Raw genomic sequence first — 19,399 nt, 5'->3', positions numbered from 1 at the left:
TTCCTAGGAACGCAGAGACAAAACAATGGCTCGTTTTCCTATGGGTCCGCGGAACGGTGTGGCTAATCTGTCAAACGATCTCCGCAAAATACCTGCCCACCCTGTTTCTCAAGAGCAATAATGAAGAAATGAGGGCCTGCTGCTCCGTTTCCTCTCCAGCCCTGCTTACGCATTCACGGCACAGCGTGGCGGTTATTAACATGCTCTATGTGAGACGCCCGCACAACACACACAGATATGAATTGGCATTCTGCAGAGATAATGCTATCTAATGGGGAAGACATGCAGCACGCACAGACGAGACATCTGTATGCTGGCAGCGTGCCGGTGACCACCACAAGTCACTGCCATCCGCGCCATCTCTAATGGTGATTACTGGGAGACGGACGCTTCTCACTCAGCCACTGAGTAATTACTTCTGTAAGGATGTGTGTGCGGAAGAACTAACACTACTGATATTAATAATAATAATAATAATAATATAATAATAATAAGTATGAATCCGACACTTTCAAATTTTTGGTAACTTAAAGCAGCAGTCCCAAGTCATTATCTCTTTAAAAATCCCTCTGGAGGGAAAATATATATGGGGGAGAGTTACTCACACAGGGATTCACAGCCGTACACTATTTGCAGAGCAAGCACATTCATTCGCAAAGGCAGGATTTCACTAGCGGGGCGGCGTCTACCTGAATGCGATCAGGTCTGAATTACCCCCATGAAATCTGGGTTTGTGTACGCAGAGCCTATGCTCTACGCTCCTATGGAATGTGGGCAGCACCTTTCCATCATGTGGCAGGTAAGGGAGGACTGTGGGCAATGCTGCAGGACGGGTTCTGCCCATGCCCAGTTCTCCCACCAGTCGGTCAGTATATAAATTCAGCCTCAGCCCCAGATGGCCGGGGTTTGTGTTTGCGCACTTCTGCTGGGCCGTTTCGTTGTGGGGAGGGAGAGCTGGGGGTGGAAACGGAGCTGGAGCAGGGGAACACCCAGAGTGTTCCCCTGGAAACCCAGGCAGGTCAATGCTTGATGGGGGCGGGCGGATGACATCACATGACTTCAGCGCCCGCCCCCTTATTGGCAGACACCGACAGAAATAAAAGTCAGTTTAGAGTAGACTGACTTTTATTTCCAAAGGGGAGAGAGATCATTCGAGCCGCATGCGAGGAGATGTGTTCGTGAACATCCCCTTGCATGGTTCCGAGGGGATTCGGCGGCGACGGTTGTTAGGTCAGGCAGCGTTTCAGGGCTCACTGAGCAGCGAACGACTGTTGCTTAGCGAGCCTTGCTGAATCAGACCCTATGTACTGTACAAACCAGTATTAGGCCCAGTGGTTACCTTCCTGGCATTCTGGGATAACTAACATAAACGGTTTGCCGTTGCAGTGTTAGTACATACAGGACAATGGAGGATATCGCTAGTTGGAGCCACGCTGCGGATAAATGATAATAATATCTCTTATATATTTAGCCAGATCCGTCACTCAAAGCAGTGTGGCAAACGGTGGGCGGGGTTACACGGGTGATTGACAGGCCCGTCCACCGTCAGCCACACTGCAAAACCTGGCCACTTCCGTATTACACACCACCCCCCTTGGCCTCTGTTCTCCACACAATCCGCCCCCTCCTCGGCCACCAACCCCGCCCCACGGCTACACACCGCGCCCCCACACACACACACACACATCATCCGGCCGGCACACAACCCAGGGGCGGAACTACCGCCGGTGCAGACGGTGCAGTGCACCGGGGCCCGAGAGGTTAAAGGGGCCCGATGCCGCCGCGCCGTCTGCCCGGCATGACATTTGAATTTTTATTTGTGCGCCGTGTGTGTGGGGGAAGGAGGGTAAGCGGGCGGCGTGGGGACGGGGTTGTCGAGTGGCAATGTGGCATGGACGGGCTAGGCTGCCTGCCTGGTGGCAGCTGAGTGGCAGTGTCGGCCGCCGCCGGGGCATGCAGAATAGATGCAGCTGCAGCAGCACCCTGCCTGCACCGTGCTGCACGTATGTATCCTGCCCGGATTGGTCAACTCTGGGCGGTAGCCTAGCAACAGGCAGCCAATCGCAGGCTGCCTGTTGCTGCTCTGAGACGCCGAAGTGAGCTGAGCTGAGCATACGGGCGGAGCGGAGGAGCGAGCGACAGCACAAGTCATCCAGTACAAGGCAGACAGACTTCACTCGAGGTAAGTACAATAAAGGGGGGGCTGGGGGCCGCATCGCTGAGGCTGTAGCGCACCATACACATTATAAAAACGGGGGCTGGGGGCCGCACAATCATTTTTCAATATGGGTCGGAAGGGGGAGGGGGGGACATCTGAAAATATCAGAGGGCAATAGGCATGGAATCAGTGACAAATCTACATTTATGTAGCTACAGCGCACTCCACAGCTGAATTAGTTGGGTATTGCAGACTGCCTCAAAGTATCTGGATATATATATATATATATATATATATATATATATATATATATATATATAGTATAGGCACCAGGGCCTATAGACACTGGCTGAATGCCAGGCCGCAACCACAATATATATAGTGGATGCAGCCTGGCAATCCCTCCGCCAGTGTTTATAGGCCCTGGTGACTATCTCTTATATATTTAGCCAGATCCGTCACTCAAACGGTGGGCGGGGTTACACGGGTGATTGACAGGCCCGTCCACCGTCAGCCACACTGCAAAACCTGGCCACTTCCGTAATACACACCACCCCCCTTGGCCTCTGTTCTCCACACAATCCGCCCCCTCCTCGGCCACCAACCCCGCCCCACGGCTACACACCGCGCCCCCCCCCCCCCCACACACACACACACATCATCCGGCCGGCACACAACCTCCCACACTACCCACCCCCTCCAAGCCCAACACCCCCCCTATGGCCGCCCATACACGGCCAGCCCCAAGGCTACACACCGTGCTCCCCCCGACCATACACTGCCACCCCCCCCGCTACACACCGCGCGCCCCCCCCCCCTCACTCTCATAACAGATGTAGTTGCTAACGAGCGGGGGAAAGGGGGCGGGATCTGGGCGGAGTGCGGACTCCTGCGCCCGGAGCAAGGGGGGAGAGAGGCAGCTGGAGGGTGAAAGATGTCAGCAGGGTGCAGGTGGGCAGCAGCACGGGGACGCAGGTGGGAGAGACCTGCTCTCCGCACAGCGCCGGTCCCCGCCAGCAGCAGCACGGGGGCGCAGGTGGGAGAGACCTGCTCTCCGCACAGCGCCGGTCCCCGCCAGCAGCAGCACGGGGGCGCAGGTGGGAAAGACCTGCTCTCCGCACAGCGCCGGTCCCCGCCAGCAGCAGCAGCACGGGGGCGCAGGTGGGAGAGACCTGCTCTCCGCACAGCGCCGGTCCCCGCCAGCAGCAGCAACACAGGGGCGCAGGTGGGAGAGACCTGCTCTCCTCTCCGCACAGCGCCGGTCCTCCCCAACAGCAGCAGCACGAAGGCTCCCATGTGCTGGCCATCCCTAACCTGCGCTCTCACTGCTGCCAGGGAGAGGAGGGAGCAGCACCAGCACATAAGGAGGACGCTGTAACAGCACAGCACAGCAACGGGGCCCTTATACACAGCCCTCACCCAGCTCCAGCACATAACCGCCCCCCAAACAACACTTCCACCCCTCAGCAAGCACCACTCCCCCTCTCAGCACAAACACCGCCATATCCCCCGCCCCACCGAAGCACAGAACGTCCACACCCGCACCCCCTTCACCACTAAGCCCTCGGCCCGTCCTCACCACCCCTTCCAGCACTACACGCCCTGATACTAGCTGCCCCCCCCCCCCTGCCCTCACTGTCGGAGATCCCGTCCCCCACACCCGCCAGCATCACTCAGACGCACAGCCTTGCCGTGCGCCCGCCGCTGGCACCTTCTTTACCCAGCCAGCCAACCAGTGCCTTCGCTCTGTCGGAGGAGACGTCCCCCCACACCCGCCCGCATCTGTCACAGACACACAGCTCATTGCCGTGCGCACGCCACAAGACCCACCCACTGCCGTCTCCACATACCCGGCAAATCAAGACATTGCCATGCGCCAGCCGCTGCCCGTACACTGCCATGCTCCAGAGGAAGACCCGTCTCCCAACACCCACCAGGATCTACAGAGCCGCACACTACATTGCCGTGCGCCCGCCACTGCCACCTTAATCACACCGCAAGCCGCCCATAGATGTGTTACCATATAGGCATATAGATATTGTTTTATACCATCATTAATGTAATGTGATTTTAACCATAGTATATATTATGTATGTGTATATAAAAATAGGAATAGCTTAATAATTAGGACATCAGAGTTTAATGTTTAGACATCGTAGTATAGCTTTTGGGTTTACTAAATAATATGAATGACCACTTTGTAACATATCAAATGCAACTGAATTCATTTAGGAGACAAAATGTCTAAGGCATACTATTAAGCAGATAGAGTGTTGTTACCCTCCCCAGATATATCTATATTTATTAATTAAGCAATATTATATATACACTATGGGCCAGACCCCAGCCATCTGGAGAATGTAGCTGCTAGTACATCATCCAAGTTACTTTGCAGGACAGACAAGACACTATTGTATTTTGACAACAGGAGTGTAAAATAGATTGATGCACAGGAAGAGCCCAGAAACAGGCAATGGAGATTACCACTAGCGTCCAGACAAGCAGGAGACCCTGTCACCATTAGCATCCATAAATTCAATAACGTCATGAGAACAGGGAACTTCAATTCATGTATTTGTGATATAAGGAGAGAGATAGAGTAGACATTCACTCACATTCACACACAGACACTCACAGACACACGGACAGTCAGCAAGAAACCCATTCAGTGAGTCAGGAGGAGAGATGTGAGCCACGAGCAGGAGAGAGGAACGGAACCTAGAAGCGATGGGCTGGAGAGAGTGAGTAATCATGGTAGATATAAATGTTCAGTTGTTGATAAAGTTATGGAATACTGAAGTCTACAATTTATGTTAGTTTTATAGCAGTCTTAAGTCTGTCAATTGTTTAATGTTGTTTTAGGTAATATAAGCAAGGAGGCGTATATAAATATATATATAATAGCATATACATCAATTACTGTGTTAAAATTATTCTGTATGGTTTGTTTTGCCTATAAATAAAATCCTCCAATTGGAGCTAAAATTACAAGTCTCGAACTCTCATATTTGGGGAATCAAATTATGACAAGTACTCTGCATATTGTATTGTAAGGTCTATTAGAATATAATTGCAGATGTCAAATATATATGTTATTATATCAATACAAGATATAATAAATATATTTTATATAATAATATCTCAATCTCAATAACTATTATTGGGATAAGAGAGATATATGATCCCTAAAATAAAACTCTACAATGGCGACCGCAGCAGGACTTGTACATTTTGGTATCTGATTGTATGATTATAATATTTATAAGGAGTAGCAGATGCGTGAAGCTGGCTACCTAACCTACAGAATCACAGTGAGGATGTATCTAGGAAAACGTAATACTATTGTGTATTTTTATCTTGCATTGTTTGTAGACCTAGAATAACGTATTGGTGAAACAGAACTGATATTCCATTGTTACCATTATCTGGGAGTGCACGCTTAGATATTGATAATATGGCATTATTCAGAAACATTTTTAACTAATACTACATTTACTAGGCTCAGCACAAGGGCATGTTAGCCTGCTGACACATTGCAAGATCACAGTGGGGTATGTTACTAAATAGGCACTTCATAATTGTAAAGGCCTAGAATAAAAAAACAGTGGAAATAAGCATTTCCAAATAAATGATAATTAGTACCAGATATTAGAGTTAACTTTGAGAATCCGGACACTCTCATTGGGAGGATATCTTGTGTACAAAAAGTATAAATACAGCATTGTAAAATAGGTGCAATGTTGAAAATGAAAAGAGTTGCTGTAACATTTAGGAAAATGCACAGAGCAGCGACTTTAGAAGTTAAGCAGGAATGTAAAGAGAAATCAGGTTCACGTCTTAAGAGGGCATGCCTGAAAATGAATGCAAAGGTGCATTCCTTCTTAAAATCCCTAAAGGTTAAGAAGTGTACTCAGAAGAATTCTGAGACAAAAGTAAATTTTCTGGCAGATTGTGAACAAATTGTCCAGATCTCTCAGGAAGGGATCACAGAAGCACCCAGCAAAGGTGTTAGGAGCAGGGATGAGACCACAGAGGGGCTCATTCACAAACAGACTACAAAGTTTGAAATGGTCACAGATGCTAATCAGGGCTCTGTAATAGAGAGAGAACGTAATATTACTACAAATAAGGCAGGAGCAATGAGAGATGTCCCCTGCACTGTTTTGATTAAGGGGGGAGATCAGTACAATGAGAAGGAAAGTGATTCTGCAGAATCCACTCTCACAGCCCCCATTGTGACAAAGAAACTTGTGTTGCCCTCAGGGAAAAGGGAACAGACAATAACCTTGTATGCACACACTCCAATTGTAGGTAAAGTTGTCACAGAATTAAATGAGCAAATGTATTCAGCCACAAATATGTCTGAGCTGAGCAATGGCATGAATTTGAGCATGCATGATCACACAAAAGGTTCCACCATCTCTGTAACCCCCACACAGCAGTTAGAGACATCTAGTGGTGGAGCAAATGTTTGCAGTCTCTCAGAGAGACCAAATGCAAAGTGTCAATCTAGAAACACCACACCAAGTTTCAGCAATGATACAAAGTGTCACCAGGATGAATATGTTTTTGTACCCTGGAAACCTAACAATTTTGTTATAGATCTGGACAGGCAGAAAGCCCTCCTGAAACCTGCAAAAGGTATCCGGCACGGATTAACAAGTTTCTCTCCCCACAAGAATATTTTCCAGGGCTGGCAAAATTCTCCAAGGCTGAAGAGTCACACTGAACAGCAAGCACTGCAGATGGAGAAGTGCTGGATTCAGACCACTTCAGGGAGTGCAAACACAAGTCAGACGGTGGTATCACTTATTTTACTTTTAAAACCCAATGTAGCCATTGTTTGCTTTGAGAGGATCTCACATGTTAAACCAGCCCAGTTTTCCAAGTTAAATTTGCCCAGCATCATATATGCAGCAGAGTGTGTGCTGTCAATGACACACAAAACTACAGAAAGTAAAGACTGCCACGGACCAGCAACCATTGCTAGTTATTAAGTCCTTAAAAACCATAGTTATGGAAAGTCTGCATCTGGCAGCATAGAGGAGAGAAATGGTACAAACCAGAAAACATGGCCAGCAATGTTGGACCAGCAGATAGCACAAAAGATATAGCTAGCAATGTCACACCACTAGCAATGATAGTAATTGTATTTCTTTTTGTTTCAATTTTAGGTTACAAGTTCTACACAGCAGCTTCAATACTAATGGACGCAAAGTTTTAAAGAAAGCCCCAAGTCGCAACAACAACCTCTACTAAACCTTTTATTGCTGCAATTATGCAAAGAGCCAGTACCTCGCACAGCTTGTATTTGTCACCTAAGGAGGATCCAAAAACTGTCACATGGACAAAAATCAAAGGACTTTTTTTTTATTAGTTTATTTTTCTTTCTTCAGTCCTTCAGAGAAGGAAAAGGTTTAAATACAGCAACTACTATTTGTTTTCTGGACACATGGACAAAATCCCCTTTTCTCTTCTTCAGGAGAAGTTCATTAACCCCCTCACTACAGCAATCATTGTCTGTTTGTTTGTCAGGACACTGTGACACATGCACATTCCATTTACAGTGTGAATCTCACCCCTGCAAGTATGCAGAATCCTTTTGTATTGTACATACGTTTTTAATCGCTGATCAATTCACACATATGATCTTCATTCTTATATCATTGTATATACCTTGTAAATATTTGTTTTCTTTTTCTTCTTATTCTTCTTCTTATTATATGCTGATTATATATATACGCTTCCTTCTTAAAAAGCTTCAAACTAATTTAAATATCAGACAAAGAATGGTATGCCTTACATCAAATTGTAAAAGAGAAACGTTTTGTTAGTTGTTGAGATGGACCAATCTCTTAATACAGACTTAACCAAGTCTAAGAGAATAAATAATAGCATAGATGGAATATTGTAGTTATTGTATATGCACATGGCTGCATATTACACAACACTGGATGGCATTCGATATAGACAAACCCATTCTTAACAGATATCTAATATTAGTTTGAAGCAAAATTATAGTCATTTGTTGTATTGATAGGATGTTTTCATAGATACGTCAAATCAAAATATTATTGTTAGTTATTGGATTTAGCTGGTGTAGGGTTAATTTAGTTTAAGATAAGATAGTATATAGGAAGGTAGATAAGAGATCAGAGACTGAATGGTAAATTGTTATTCAGTGAGGAAATTTAGTATAGACGGAGTGGATCCTTTAGAATCTACCCCAGACATTTACCTGCCAATGCCTGAAGATAAATGTTCTTACCAACAAGTAAAGCAAAAATACTTGGTTAAAGTTTCAACTGCTGTATTCAACGTCACAAACTGTTTTTTTTCAACACAACGAGGTTGGGGTTAAAGAGAGACATGGACACTTATCATGATTGCAGCGCGATAATCTTAAAGGACGCACAAGGACACTTGTCACGATCACAGCGATAATCGTAAAGGACATACAAAGCAAACTCGCTAAGGACTGCATTAATGAGACTTATCGAAGGCCCCGTGTTTTGCAAAACTGTGGTGAAGAAATTTATCAAGACCACAGCACTCCAAGGGCCACACAAGTAAAGCAACATTTCAAGCAAGTCAACAGCCTCTATACATGTAAAGCAACATGTCAAGCAAGTCAACAGCCTCTATACATGTAAAGCAACATGTCAAGCAAGTCAACAGCCTCTATGAAGAATTCTACTTCTACGTCCACCATACTGCAAATGTAAAGTGTCTCCAAGAACTACAACCCACACAGGTGACAGCCCTCAGCCAGGAAATCACTGTGAGCAACAGTACAAGTAAAGTGTCCTCACACATCGACCAAACAAGATCTACAAGGCAAGCCGTGGCGTGGCATATAACTGTCTGTAGCAATGAAAATATTTTCCTCATGAATACTGAATATAAAAACCTTCTGTCCTGGTCAAATTTAGTTATTATTGGGTAAATCAGGTTAATTAAATGAAGGATATTTCATACCAATGGTTAATGTATGGTTAGGAGAGTTGGGAAAAGAATGTTTGAAAATATATATGAAGCAATTATGGTAATTTACTGTGTGACCAATCAAAATAATTTCTCATGGTCACAAGCGGGGGACTGTTACCATATAGGCATATAGATATTGTTTTATACCATCATTAATGTAATGTGATTTTAACCATAGTATATATTATGTATGTGTATATAAAAATAGGAATAGCTTAATAATTAGGACATCAGAGTTTAATGTTTAGACATCGTAGTATAGCTTTTGGGTTTACTAAATAATATGAATGACCACTTTGTAACATATCAAATGCAACTGAATTCATTTAGGAGACAAAATGTCTAAGGCATACTATTAAGCAGATAGAGTGTTGTTACCCTCCCCAGATATATCTATATTTATTAATTAAGCAATATTATATATACACTATGGGCCAGACCCCAGCCATCTGGAGAATGTAGCTGCTAGTACATCATCCAAGTTACTTTGCAGGACAGACAAGACACTATTGTATTTTGACAACAGGAGTGTAAAATAGATTGATGCACAGGAAGAGCCCAGAAACAGGCAATGGAGATTACCACTAGCGTCCAGACAAGCAGGAGACCCTGTCACCATTAGCATCCATAAATTCAATAACGTCATGAGAACAGGGAACTTCAATTCATGTATTTGTGATATAAGGAGAGAGATAGAGTAGACATTCACTCACATTCACACACAGACACTCACAGACACACGGACAGTCAGCAAGAAACCCATTCAGTGAGTCAGGAGGAGAGATGTGAGCCACGAGCAGGAGAGAGGAACGGAACCTAGAAGCGATGGGCTGGAGTGAGTGAGTAATCATGGTAGATATAAATGTTCAGTTGTTGATAAAGTTATGGAATACTGAAGTCTACAATTTATGTTAGTTTTATAGCAGTCTTAAGTCTGTCAATTGTTTAATGTTGTTTTAGGTAATATAAGCAAGGAGGCGTATATAAATATATATATAATAGCATATACATCAATTACTGTGTTAAAATTATTCTGTATGGTTTGTTTTGCCTATAAATAAAATCCTCCAATTGGAGCTAAAATTACAAGTCTCGAACTCTCATATTTGGGGAATCAAATTATGACAAGTACTCTGCATATTGTATTGTAAGGTCTATTAGAATATAATTGCAGATGTCAAATATATATGTTATTATATCAATACAAGATATAATAAATATATTTTATATAATAATATCTCAATCTCAATAACTATTATTGGGATAAGAGAGATATATGATCCCTAAAATAAAACTCTACAGATGACGCAGAGCAGCACTCTCCCGGACCCACGGACTGCTGCTGACCACCACTGCACAAGACTGTAAGTACTATGCCATCCACCCCATACCACTACACCACCATGGGGTAGTGGATGCCATAATATGTGTGCTAAAGTAGTAAAACAGCAGCTACCCCTTAAACATTACCGTGCTGCATTTACTACTTTAGCAGACGTATGGCACCCACCACCCCATACCACTACACTACCAACGCCTCTCTATCTATGGGGTGCCGGTCAGCCCCACCCTCCATAACCTGATCACGCTGCACTCTCACTAACCATGTACTACTTGGGTAGGCTTATGGCACCCAGCACCCCATACCACTACACCACCAACGCCTTTTCTAACACAACCTCCCTTAAACATTTCATCGCACACTATATTGTGTGCATTTAGCCACACACACACACACACTTATGCCTCCAATACTCACAACTACTCACACACCCCTCCAGGCCTCCTATATTCACAACTATACACACACCCATCCGTGCCAACAATACTCAAAACTACACACACACACACACACACATATCAATACACATGCACCTCACACTACTTCAACTAACACATCCCCACATCTATTTACACTCTCCACCCCGTGCTGCCACCAATCTTCACTCTACAACACCATATGTAAGTACCACCCAGCACCCCATACCACTACACATCCCCACATCTATTTACACTCTGTAAGCCGTGCTGCCACCAATCTTCACTCTCCAACACACTCGCAACTACACACCCACACACCCCCATCAATGCCTCCAATACTCCCAACTACACACACACCCATTCATACCTCCAATACTCACAACTACACACACCCATCAATGCCTCCAATACTCACAACTACACACACACACCCATTCATGCCTCCAATACTCACAACTAAACACACACACACCCATTCCCATACATGTCTCCAATACTACCAACTCACTCACCCACACACACACACCCACCCATCAATGCCTCCAATACTCCCAACTACACACACCCATTCATGGCTCCAATACTCCCAACTACACACACACCCATAACCATACATGCCTCCAAAACTACCAACTACATACACACACACACACACACATCTATGCCTCTAATACTCCCACCTACATAACACAGCCTTCACACTACGTACCCTATATCTCTATTAACTCCAGCACCCTACACCACTCACTAAACCTCACATTTTACACTCACATCTGCAATACGCATGCACCTCGCACTACTGCACCTAACACATCCCCACATCTATTTACACTCTCCACAACCTGCTGCCACCAAACTTCACTCTCCAACACCATATGTAAGTACCACCCACCACCCCATACCACTACACCACCAACGCCTTTTCAAACACAGCTCTGCTCCCTTAAACATTTCATTGCACACTATTTAGTGTGCGTTTAGCCACACACTCACTTATGCCTCCAATACTTACAACTACACACACACATCCATGCCTCCAATACACACACCCATCCATGTCTCCAATGCTCACAACTATACACACACACACACAGCCATGCCTCTAATACAAACAAATACACACACACACACCCATCCATCCATGCCTCAAAAATACACACACACCCATCCATGCCTCCATTACTCACAACTACTCACACACCCCTCCGTGCCTCCTATACTCACAACTACACACACACACACACACACACACATCCGTACCTTATATGCACTTTCATTAAAAAACATTTATGCTCTCAAATGCACTTTAAGCACATTATTCAGCAAATTACACTACATTTCACACTCACATATATTCCTACTTCTAATGGGGCAAAGCCCCTCACGACGGTGTGAAGAGCGCCCGGAGGGCGCGATGAATCACCTAGTATACATATATATATAACACCATTGAACAGTCGGCTTCTATTTAGGAAGCTCCCGGATAAGTGACTCAATGCCTCTCGCCTGAGAGTAATCTCATCTCTCAATTCCAGGTCAGCAGCGGAGGCGACAAGGTGAACGTTTTTCCTCCGTTTCAGCTGAATTTCTGGCTTTGCCGGCACATACTGGAGGAATCACTATTCCCGCCAGATCTCCGCACACTGAGAGGAGGGGAACACGCGTCTGAGGAGATTTCTGCTCCGTCCACAGCCCAGTGACAACAAAATGTCACCTTTATGCCACAGTACGACAGCAAATACAGCAATAACCTCCTACTATACAACGTAGCATTAGGATCGTACATATACCATCACCAGCTCTGCCAACACAGCAGGCCTGCCAAGCAAATGTGCCAAAGGCGGTTTGGTGGCCGTCAGCTGGGTGCCAGATGGCGGCTTCCTGGCAGTAGGGAAGTATCTAACCCCACAACACAAGATGGCAGTCATTTAAAGATATAAAATACTGTGGGGGAAATGTACTAAGATGGGAGTTCTACTTCACATGAGTAGTTGCTATGGGCAACCAATCAGGTATTATCTATTATCTAAATAAATAACTAAATAAATAAGAACTAGATTCTGATTAGTTGCCCATAAAAACAGAACTCCCATCTTAGTACATTCCCACCTGTATGTTTTAATGGGTGTAATTGTGCGAATAGCAATTGCGCAGACTCAGTCGTGGCGGCCAGTCTGAGTGACCATGGACTCATTCGGGGACTCGATGCTTCCTGCGTCAACGCTGCTGATGTGTACCCAGTTACAGGCGGCTGCGAGGGCATAGGTGGGCGGGTCTATGCCAGTTCCCGGAGCTGTCACATTAACATATGTTCGCACATCCTGCGCCAGCATTAGCGTACTACTATGCCCCATGTCTCCTTTTAGTACTAGACAATACATCGCACAACACGCAATCAGCCCACTTCAGATGTGGTTGGAGCTGCGCTCAGTGCCACAAAGTGTCCAGACCTGGGGGGATGCACTAACATCCGCCACCCCACACATCGCTGGCTACCGCATCTCTAATAATTGCATATGCACTAACATATGCCATTATTATGGCAAAGGACAGCTCATACGTAAAGAGTTGCCCTTTGCGAAGCAGCTGACAGCGGGTCTCCGGCGGCTCTCGCCCCTCCTGCTGTGCCCGGCTGATTGCAGTGACTCCGCCTCCTCCTCCTTGCACCGGGAAGTATGGTGCTAGGGAGGAGGATGAGGTTACTGGTCCAGGCAGCACAGCAGCAGGCTAATCGGACACAGGTGAGGGGGGAGCAGCGCAGCCAGTGCGGGGCGCCGGGGGTCGGGCGGGGGTCGTGAAGAGAAGCCAATAGGCTTCTATGGGGTATCGCCATCTTTTGCTGGTGATACCCCCCACGGCGGTAACCCGTGCATAGAATTTTTTGTGTAGTGCATACAAAAATTCGGTAAAAACCTCCAACAACATCTGAATGAGGGCCTGTGAGCGGAAGCCATTTTGTGACACAATAGCTGCAGCAGCCAAGCAACAAAATATACATTATACTGTAGTTTGTAAAACTAAGGTCACGTTACCTCCCGTGTTTTAATGTTGATGTAGCCGGCGTGGTACGTGAGAGGGCGCTGTCGCCACGTCCCATGCGCAGGAACGCAGCGCCCGCTGGTCTGGCCGAAGCAGGAGAGCAACTTGAGGAAGTTCACTTCATTAACGATTCGTAGAACGACCAGGAACAGAAAGACTGACACGGTGCCGACGGCGAGCGCAGGCAGCTTCTGCGGGAGACAGTGACACGAGAATAAATAATCAGTATACTAAATCGAAAAAGCTAACACGTAATAACATTAGAGTTCCACGGAAACTTTCCATTGAATCCATGGTTTAATCTTAGACAACGGTTAATTTGTTATTGGCCTAACTTCCTGCTGCTCTCTCTCTCTCTCTCTCTCTCTCTCTCTCTCTCTCTCGCTCGGGGTTGTACCCATAAACATTCTCCATTCACCAAAAACTCCATCCACCGACTGGCCCGAAGCTCACCCTTCATCCAACCCAGCCAACATTCACTCAAAGCCTTCCCACATTCCTATCTGCTCCACCTTTGTGGGTCCACAAAACGCGACAGTTCTGCTTATATTGGGACTTAACGAAATGATTCCACGTCCTCCATGATGAAGCCGCGGAATGTCCGTCGCTTGAGAACATTTTTCTCTGTAAAAAACACAGGGCGATAGTCATGTACACGCTAAAGCTCCGTACACACGGAGCAATATGATCGCTAAGCAATATTGGCCTAATATTACACAGCGACCATATTGCTCAGTGTCCCGTTTTCATCAGCGACCACAGATGGGTGATGATGAAAAGGAGACGCTGCTGTGCGAATTTACACAGTGACCGTGACAGGCTGTGCATGCGTATTGTAGCGCGCTGTGCGAATTTACACTGTGACCGTGACAGGCTGTGCATGCGTATTGTAGCGCGCTGTGCGAATTTACACAGTGACCGTGACAGGCTGTGCATGCGTATTGTAGCGCGCTGTGCGAATTTACACAGTGACCGTGACAGGCTGTGCATGCGTATTGTAGCGCGCTGTGCGAATTTACACAGTGACCGTGACAGGCTGTGCATGCGTATTGTAGCGCGCTGTGCGAATTTACACTGTGACCGTGACAGGCTGTGCATGCGTATTGTAGCGCGCTGTGCGAATTTACACTGTGACCGTGACAGGCTGTGCATGCGTATTGTAGCGCGCTGTGCGAATTTACACTGTGACCGTGACAGGCTGTGCATGCGTATTGTAGCGCGCTGTGCGAATTTACACAGTGACCGTGACAGGCCGTGCATGCGTATTGTAGCGCGCTGTGCGAATTTACACAGTGACCGTGACAGGCCGTGCATGCGTATTGTAGCGCGCTGTGTGAATTTACACAGTGACCGTGACAGGCTGTGCATGCGTATTGTAGCGCGCTGTGCGAATTTACACTGTGACCGTGACAGGCTGTGCATGCGTATTGTAGCACGCTGTGCGAATTTACACAGTGACCGTGACAGGCTGTGCATGCGTATTGTAGCGCGCTGTGCGAATTTACACAGTGACCGTGACAGGCTGTGCATGCGTATTGTAGCGCGCTGTGCGAATTTACACAGTGACCGTGACAGGCTGTGCATGCGTATTGTAGCGCGCTGTGCGAATTTACACAGTGACCGTGACAGGCTGTGCATGCGTATTGTAGCACGCTGTGCGAATTTACACAGTGACCGTGACAGGCTGTGCATGCGTATTGTAGTGCGCTGTGCGAATTTACACAGTGACCGTGACAGGCCGTGCATGCGTATTGTAGCGCGCTGTGCGAATTTACACTGTGACCGTGACAGGCTGTGCATGCGTATTGTAGCGCGCTGTGCGAATTTACACAGTGACCGTGACAGGCTGTGCATGCGTATTGTAGCGCGCTGTGCGAATTTACACAGTGATCGTGACAGGCTGTGCATGCGTATTGTAGCGCGCTGTGCGAATTTACACAGTGACCGTGACAGGCTGTGCATGCGTATTGTAGCGCGCTGTGCGAATTTACACAGTGACCGTGACAGGCTGTGCAAGCGTATTGTAGCACGCTGTGCGAATTTACACAGTAACCGTGACAGGCTGTGCATGCGTATTGTAGCGCGCTGTGCGAATTTACACAGTGACCGTGACAGGCTGTGCATGCGTATTGTAGCGCGATGTGCGAATTTACACAGTGACCGTGACAGGCTGTGCATGCGTATTGTAGCGCGCTGTGCGAATTTACACATACAGTAACCGTGACAGGCTGTGCATGCGTATTGTAGCGCGCTGTGCGAACTTACACAGTGACCGTAACAGGCTGTGCAAGCGTATTGTAGCGCGCTGTGCGAATTTACACTGTGACCGTGACAGGCTGTGCATGCGTATTGTAGCGCGCTGTGCGAATTTACACTGTGACCGTGACAGGCTGTGCATGCGTATTGTAGCGCGCTGTGCGAATTTACACAGTGACCGTGACAGGCTGTGCATGCGTATTGTAGCGCGCTGTGCGAATTTACACAGTGACCGTGACAGGCTGTGCATGCGTATTGTAGCGCGCTGTGCGAATTTACACAGTGACTGTGACAGGCCGTGCATGCGTATTGTAGCACGCTGTGCGAATTTACACAGTGACCGTGACAGGCCGTGCATGCGTATTGTAGCGCGCTGTGCGAATTTACACTGTGACCGTGACAGGCTGTGCATGCGTATTGTAGCGCGCTGTGCGAATTTACACAGTGACCGTGACAGGCTGTGCATGCGTATTGTAGCGCGCTGTGCGAATTTACACAGTGACCGTGACAGGCTGTGCATGCGTATTGTAGCGCGCTGTGCGAATTTACACAGTGACCGTGACAGGCTGTGCATGCGTATTGTAGCGCGCTGTGCGAATTTACACAGTGACCGTGACAGGCTGTGCATGCGTATTGTAGCGCGCTGTGCGAATTTACACAGTGACCGTGACAGGTTGTGCATGCGTATTGTAGCGCGCTGTGCGAACTTACACAGTGACCGTAACAGGCTGTGCAAGCGTATTGTAGCGCGCTGTGCAAACTTACACAGTGACCGTGACAGGCTGTGCAAGCGTATTGTAGCGCGCTGTGCGAATTTACACTGTGACCGTGACAGGCTGTGCATGCGTATTGTAGCGCGCTGTGCGAATTTACACTGTGACCGTGACAGGCTGTGCATGCGTATTGTAGCGTGCTGTGCATGCGTATTGTAGCGCGCTGTGCGAATTTACACAGTGACCGTGACAGGCCGTGCATGCATATTGTAGCGCGCTGTGCGAATTTACACAGTGACCGTGACAGGCTGTGCATGCGTATTGTAGCGCGCTGTGCGAATTTACACTGTGACCGTGACAGGCTGTGCATGCGTATTGTAGCGCGCTGTGCGAATTTACACAGTGACCGTGACAGGCTGTGCATGCGTATTGTAGCGCGCTGTGCGAATTTACACAGTGACCGTGACAGGCTGTGCAAGCGTATTGTAGCACGCTGTGCGAATTTACACAGTAACCGTGACAGGCTGTGCATGCGTATTGTAGCGCGCTGTGCGAATTTACACAGTGACCGTGACAGGCTGTGCATGCGTATTGTAGCGCGCAGGCCAAACAGCAACAAAATTCCGTGATTTCTCTGTTTGCAATCCCCTCGCAAGTTGATTGAGAGGAAGCCGGACGTTTCCTGGGAGTGTCGGGAATAACGCAGGCGCGCCCAGGTGCTATAAGGGAGAGTGTGTGACGTCAGCTGTGGCCTCGGTCAGCCTGATTCTATCACACACTTGTGGAAGGGTCAGTCACGCACAGACTGGAAAAATCATTTGACGGTGAGTGAGTTGCGTATGGATAGGATGAAGTGAGTGGGCCCTCTATGTATGTGTGCCCCTATATATATGTGTGCCCCTATATATGTTTGCCCCCTATGTATGTGTGCCCCTATATATGTGTGCCCCTATATATGTTTGCCTCCTATGTATGTGTGCCCCTATATATGTTTGCCTCCTATGTATGTGTGCCCCTATATATATTTTCACCCTATGTATGTGTGCCCCTATATATGTTTGCGCCCTATGTATGTGTGCCCCTATATAAGTGTGCCCCTATATATATTTTCACCCTATGTATGTGTGCCCCTATATATGTTTGCCCTATGTATGTGCCCCTATATATATGTGTGCCCCTATATATGTTTGCCCCATATGTATGTGTGCCCCTATATATGTTTGCGCCCTATGTATGTGTGCCCCTATATATATATATTCACCCTATGTATGTGTGCCCCTATATATGTTTGCCCCTATATATATTTTCACCCTATGTATGTGTGCCCCTATATATGTGTGCCCCTATATATATTTTCACCCTATGTGTGTGTCCCCTATATGTTTGCCCCCTATGTATGTGTGCCCTATATATATGTGTGCCCCTATATATGTTTGCCCCATATGTATGTGTGCCCCTATATATGTGTGCCCCTATATATATATATTTTCACCCTATGTATGTGTGCCCCTATATATGTGTGCCCCTAGAGGCCCAGCTGTGTACTGCACATTTGCATGTTTCGGGGTTAGCAAACGACCCTGGCAGTAGGATGAACGCACCTGAAGCGTTGCACACCTAGAACACAGGGGCTGCTGGGAGTTCCCCGAATCGCTCTATTCCGCCATAATTGCCGGCCTAGGATGAGTTACCGCGGCTCGCACCTCCCAGAGGCTCCAGTCAATAGACTTAAGCAACTTGATTGATTCTAGCTGGATGGACATTTATAGCCCCAGTAAATATCCCTGGACAAGGCAGGATTGTGCAGACATACAGTAACCCTTATCACAGGGAGAGGAGGAATTCTCACTCAACTAGAGCTGATACTCATATAACTGTCATCCTTAATAGATATCAGTAACGTAGAATGTCAGCTCTTGGGACGAATAAAACAACAAAATCTCTACTTGTTCATTTTAGCAAGAATGTTTCTCCAGTTTATTCATAATTGTTTAACAGATCGTGTAACACAACCGCTCCTAGTTACATTATTATTATCACCAGTTATTATATAGCGCACACATATTCTGCAGCGCTGTACAGAGAATATTAGAACATTCGCATCAGTCCCTGCCCCAGCGGAGCTTACAATCTATATTCCCTAATACATGTACACGCACACACAGACATTCTAGGGTTAATATGTTGGGAGCCAATTAGCCTACCAGTATATTTTTGGATTGTGAGAGGAAACAGAGTACCCGGAGGAAACCCACGCACGCACGGGGAGAATATACAAACTCCGCACAGATAGGGCCATGGTGGGAACCGAACCCATGACCTCAGCGCTGTGAGGCAGTAATGCTAACCGTTACAGCTTCTGTACTGCCCCATTATGTTATCCAGGCAATGACGACATACATGCCGACACTCCTGACACATCCGACTGTCGAGCGTCTCTCCCAGACACCCACAAGTGTAGTCAGGTATCCATGGCTCAATACTC

At 46.9% G+C, this 19,399-nt stretch overlaps 1 protein-coding gene across 2 annotated transcripts in view; it reads right to left on the bottom strand.

Annotated features, from left to right (window-relative positions):
- The window catches only part of ST6GALNAC3 (ST6 N-acetylgalactosaminide alpha-2,6-sialyltransferase 3), a 377,640-nt gene that overhangs the window by 287,137 nt on the left and 71,104 nt on the right, over nt 1–19,399 (bottom strand). For both annotated transcript variants that reach the window (XM_083157785.1, XM_083157784.1), the window contains exon 2: nt 13,939–14,136. In XM_083157785.1, the coding sequence (XP_083013911.1) occupies nt 13,939–14,136 (198 nt within the window). The remainder of the gene's footprint in view (nt 1–13,938; nt 14,137–19,399) is intronic.

Source organism: Crinia signifera, chromosome 8 (genome assembly GCF_055691185.1).
Source record: "Crinia signifera chromosome 8, ASM5569118v1, whole genome shotgun sequence".
NCBI lineage: Eukaryota > Metazoa > Chordata > Amphibia > Anura > Myobatrachidae > Crinia > Crinia signifera.
This window is presented reverse-complemented; position numbering and strand designations above follow the sequence as displayed.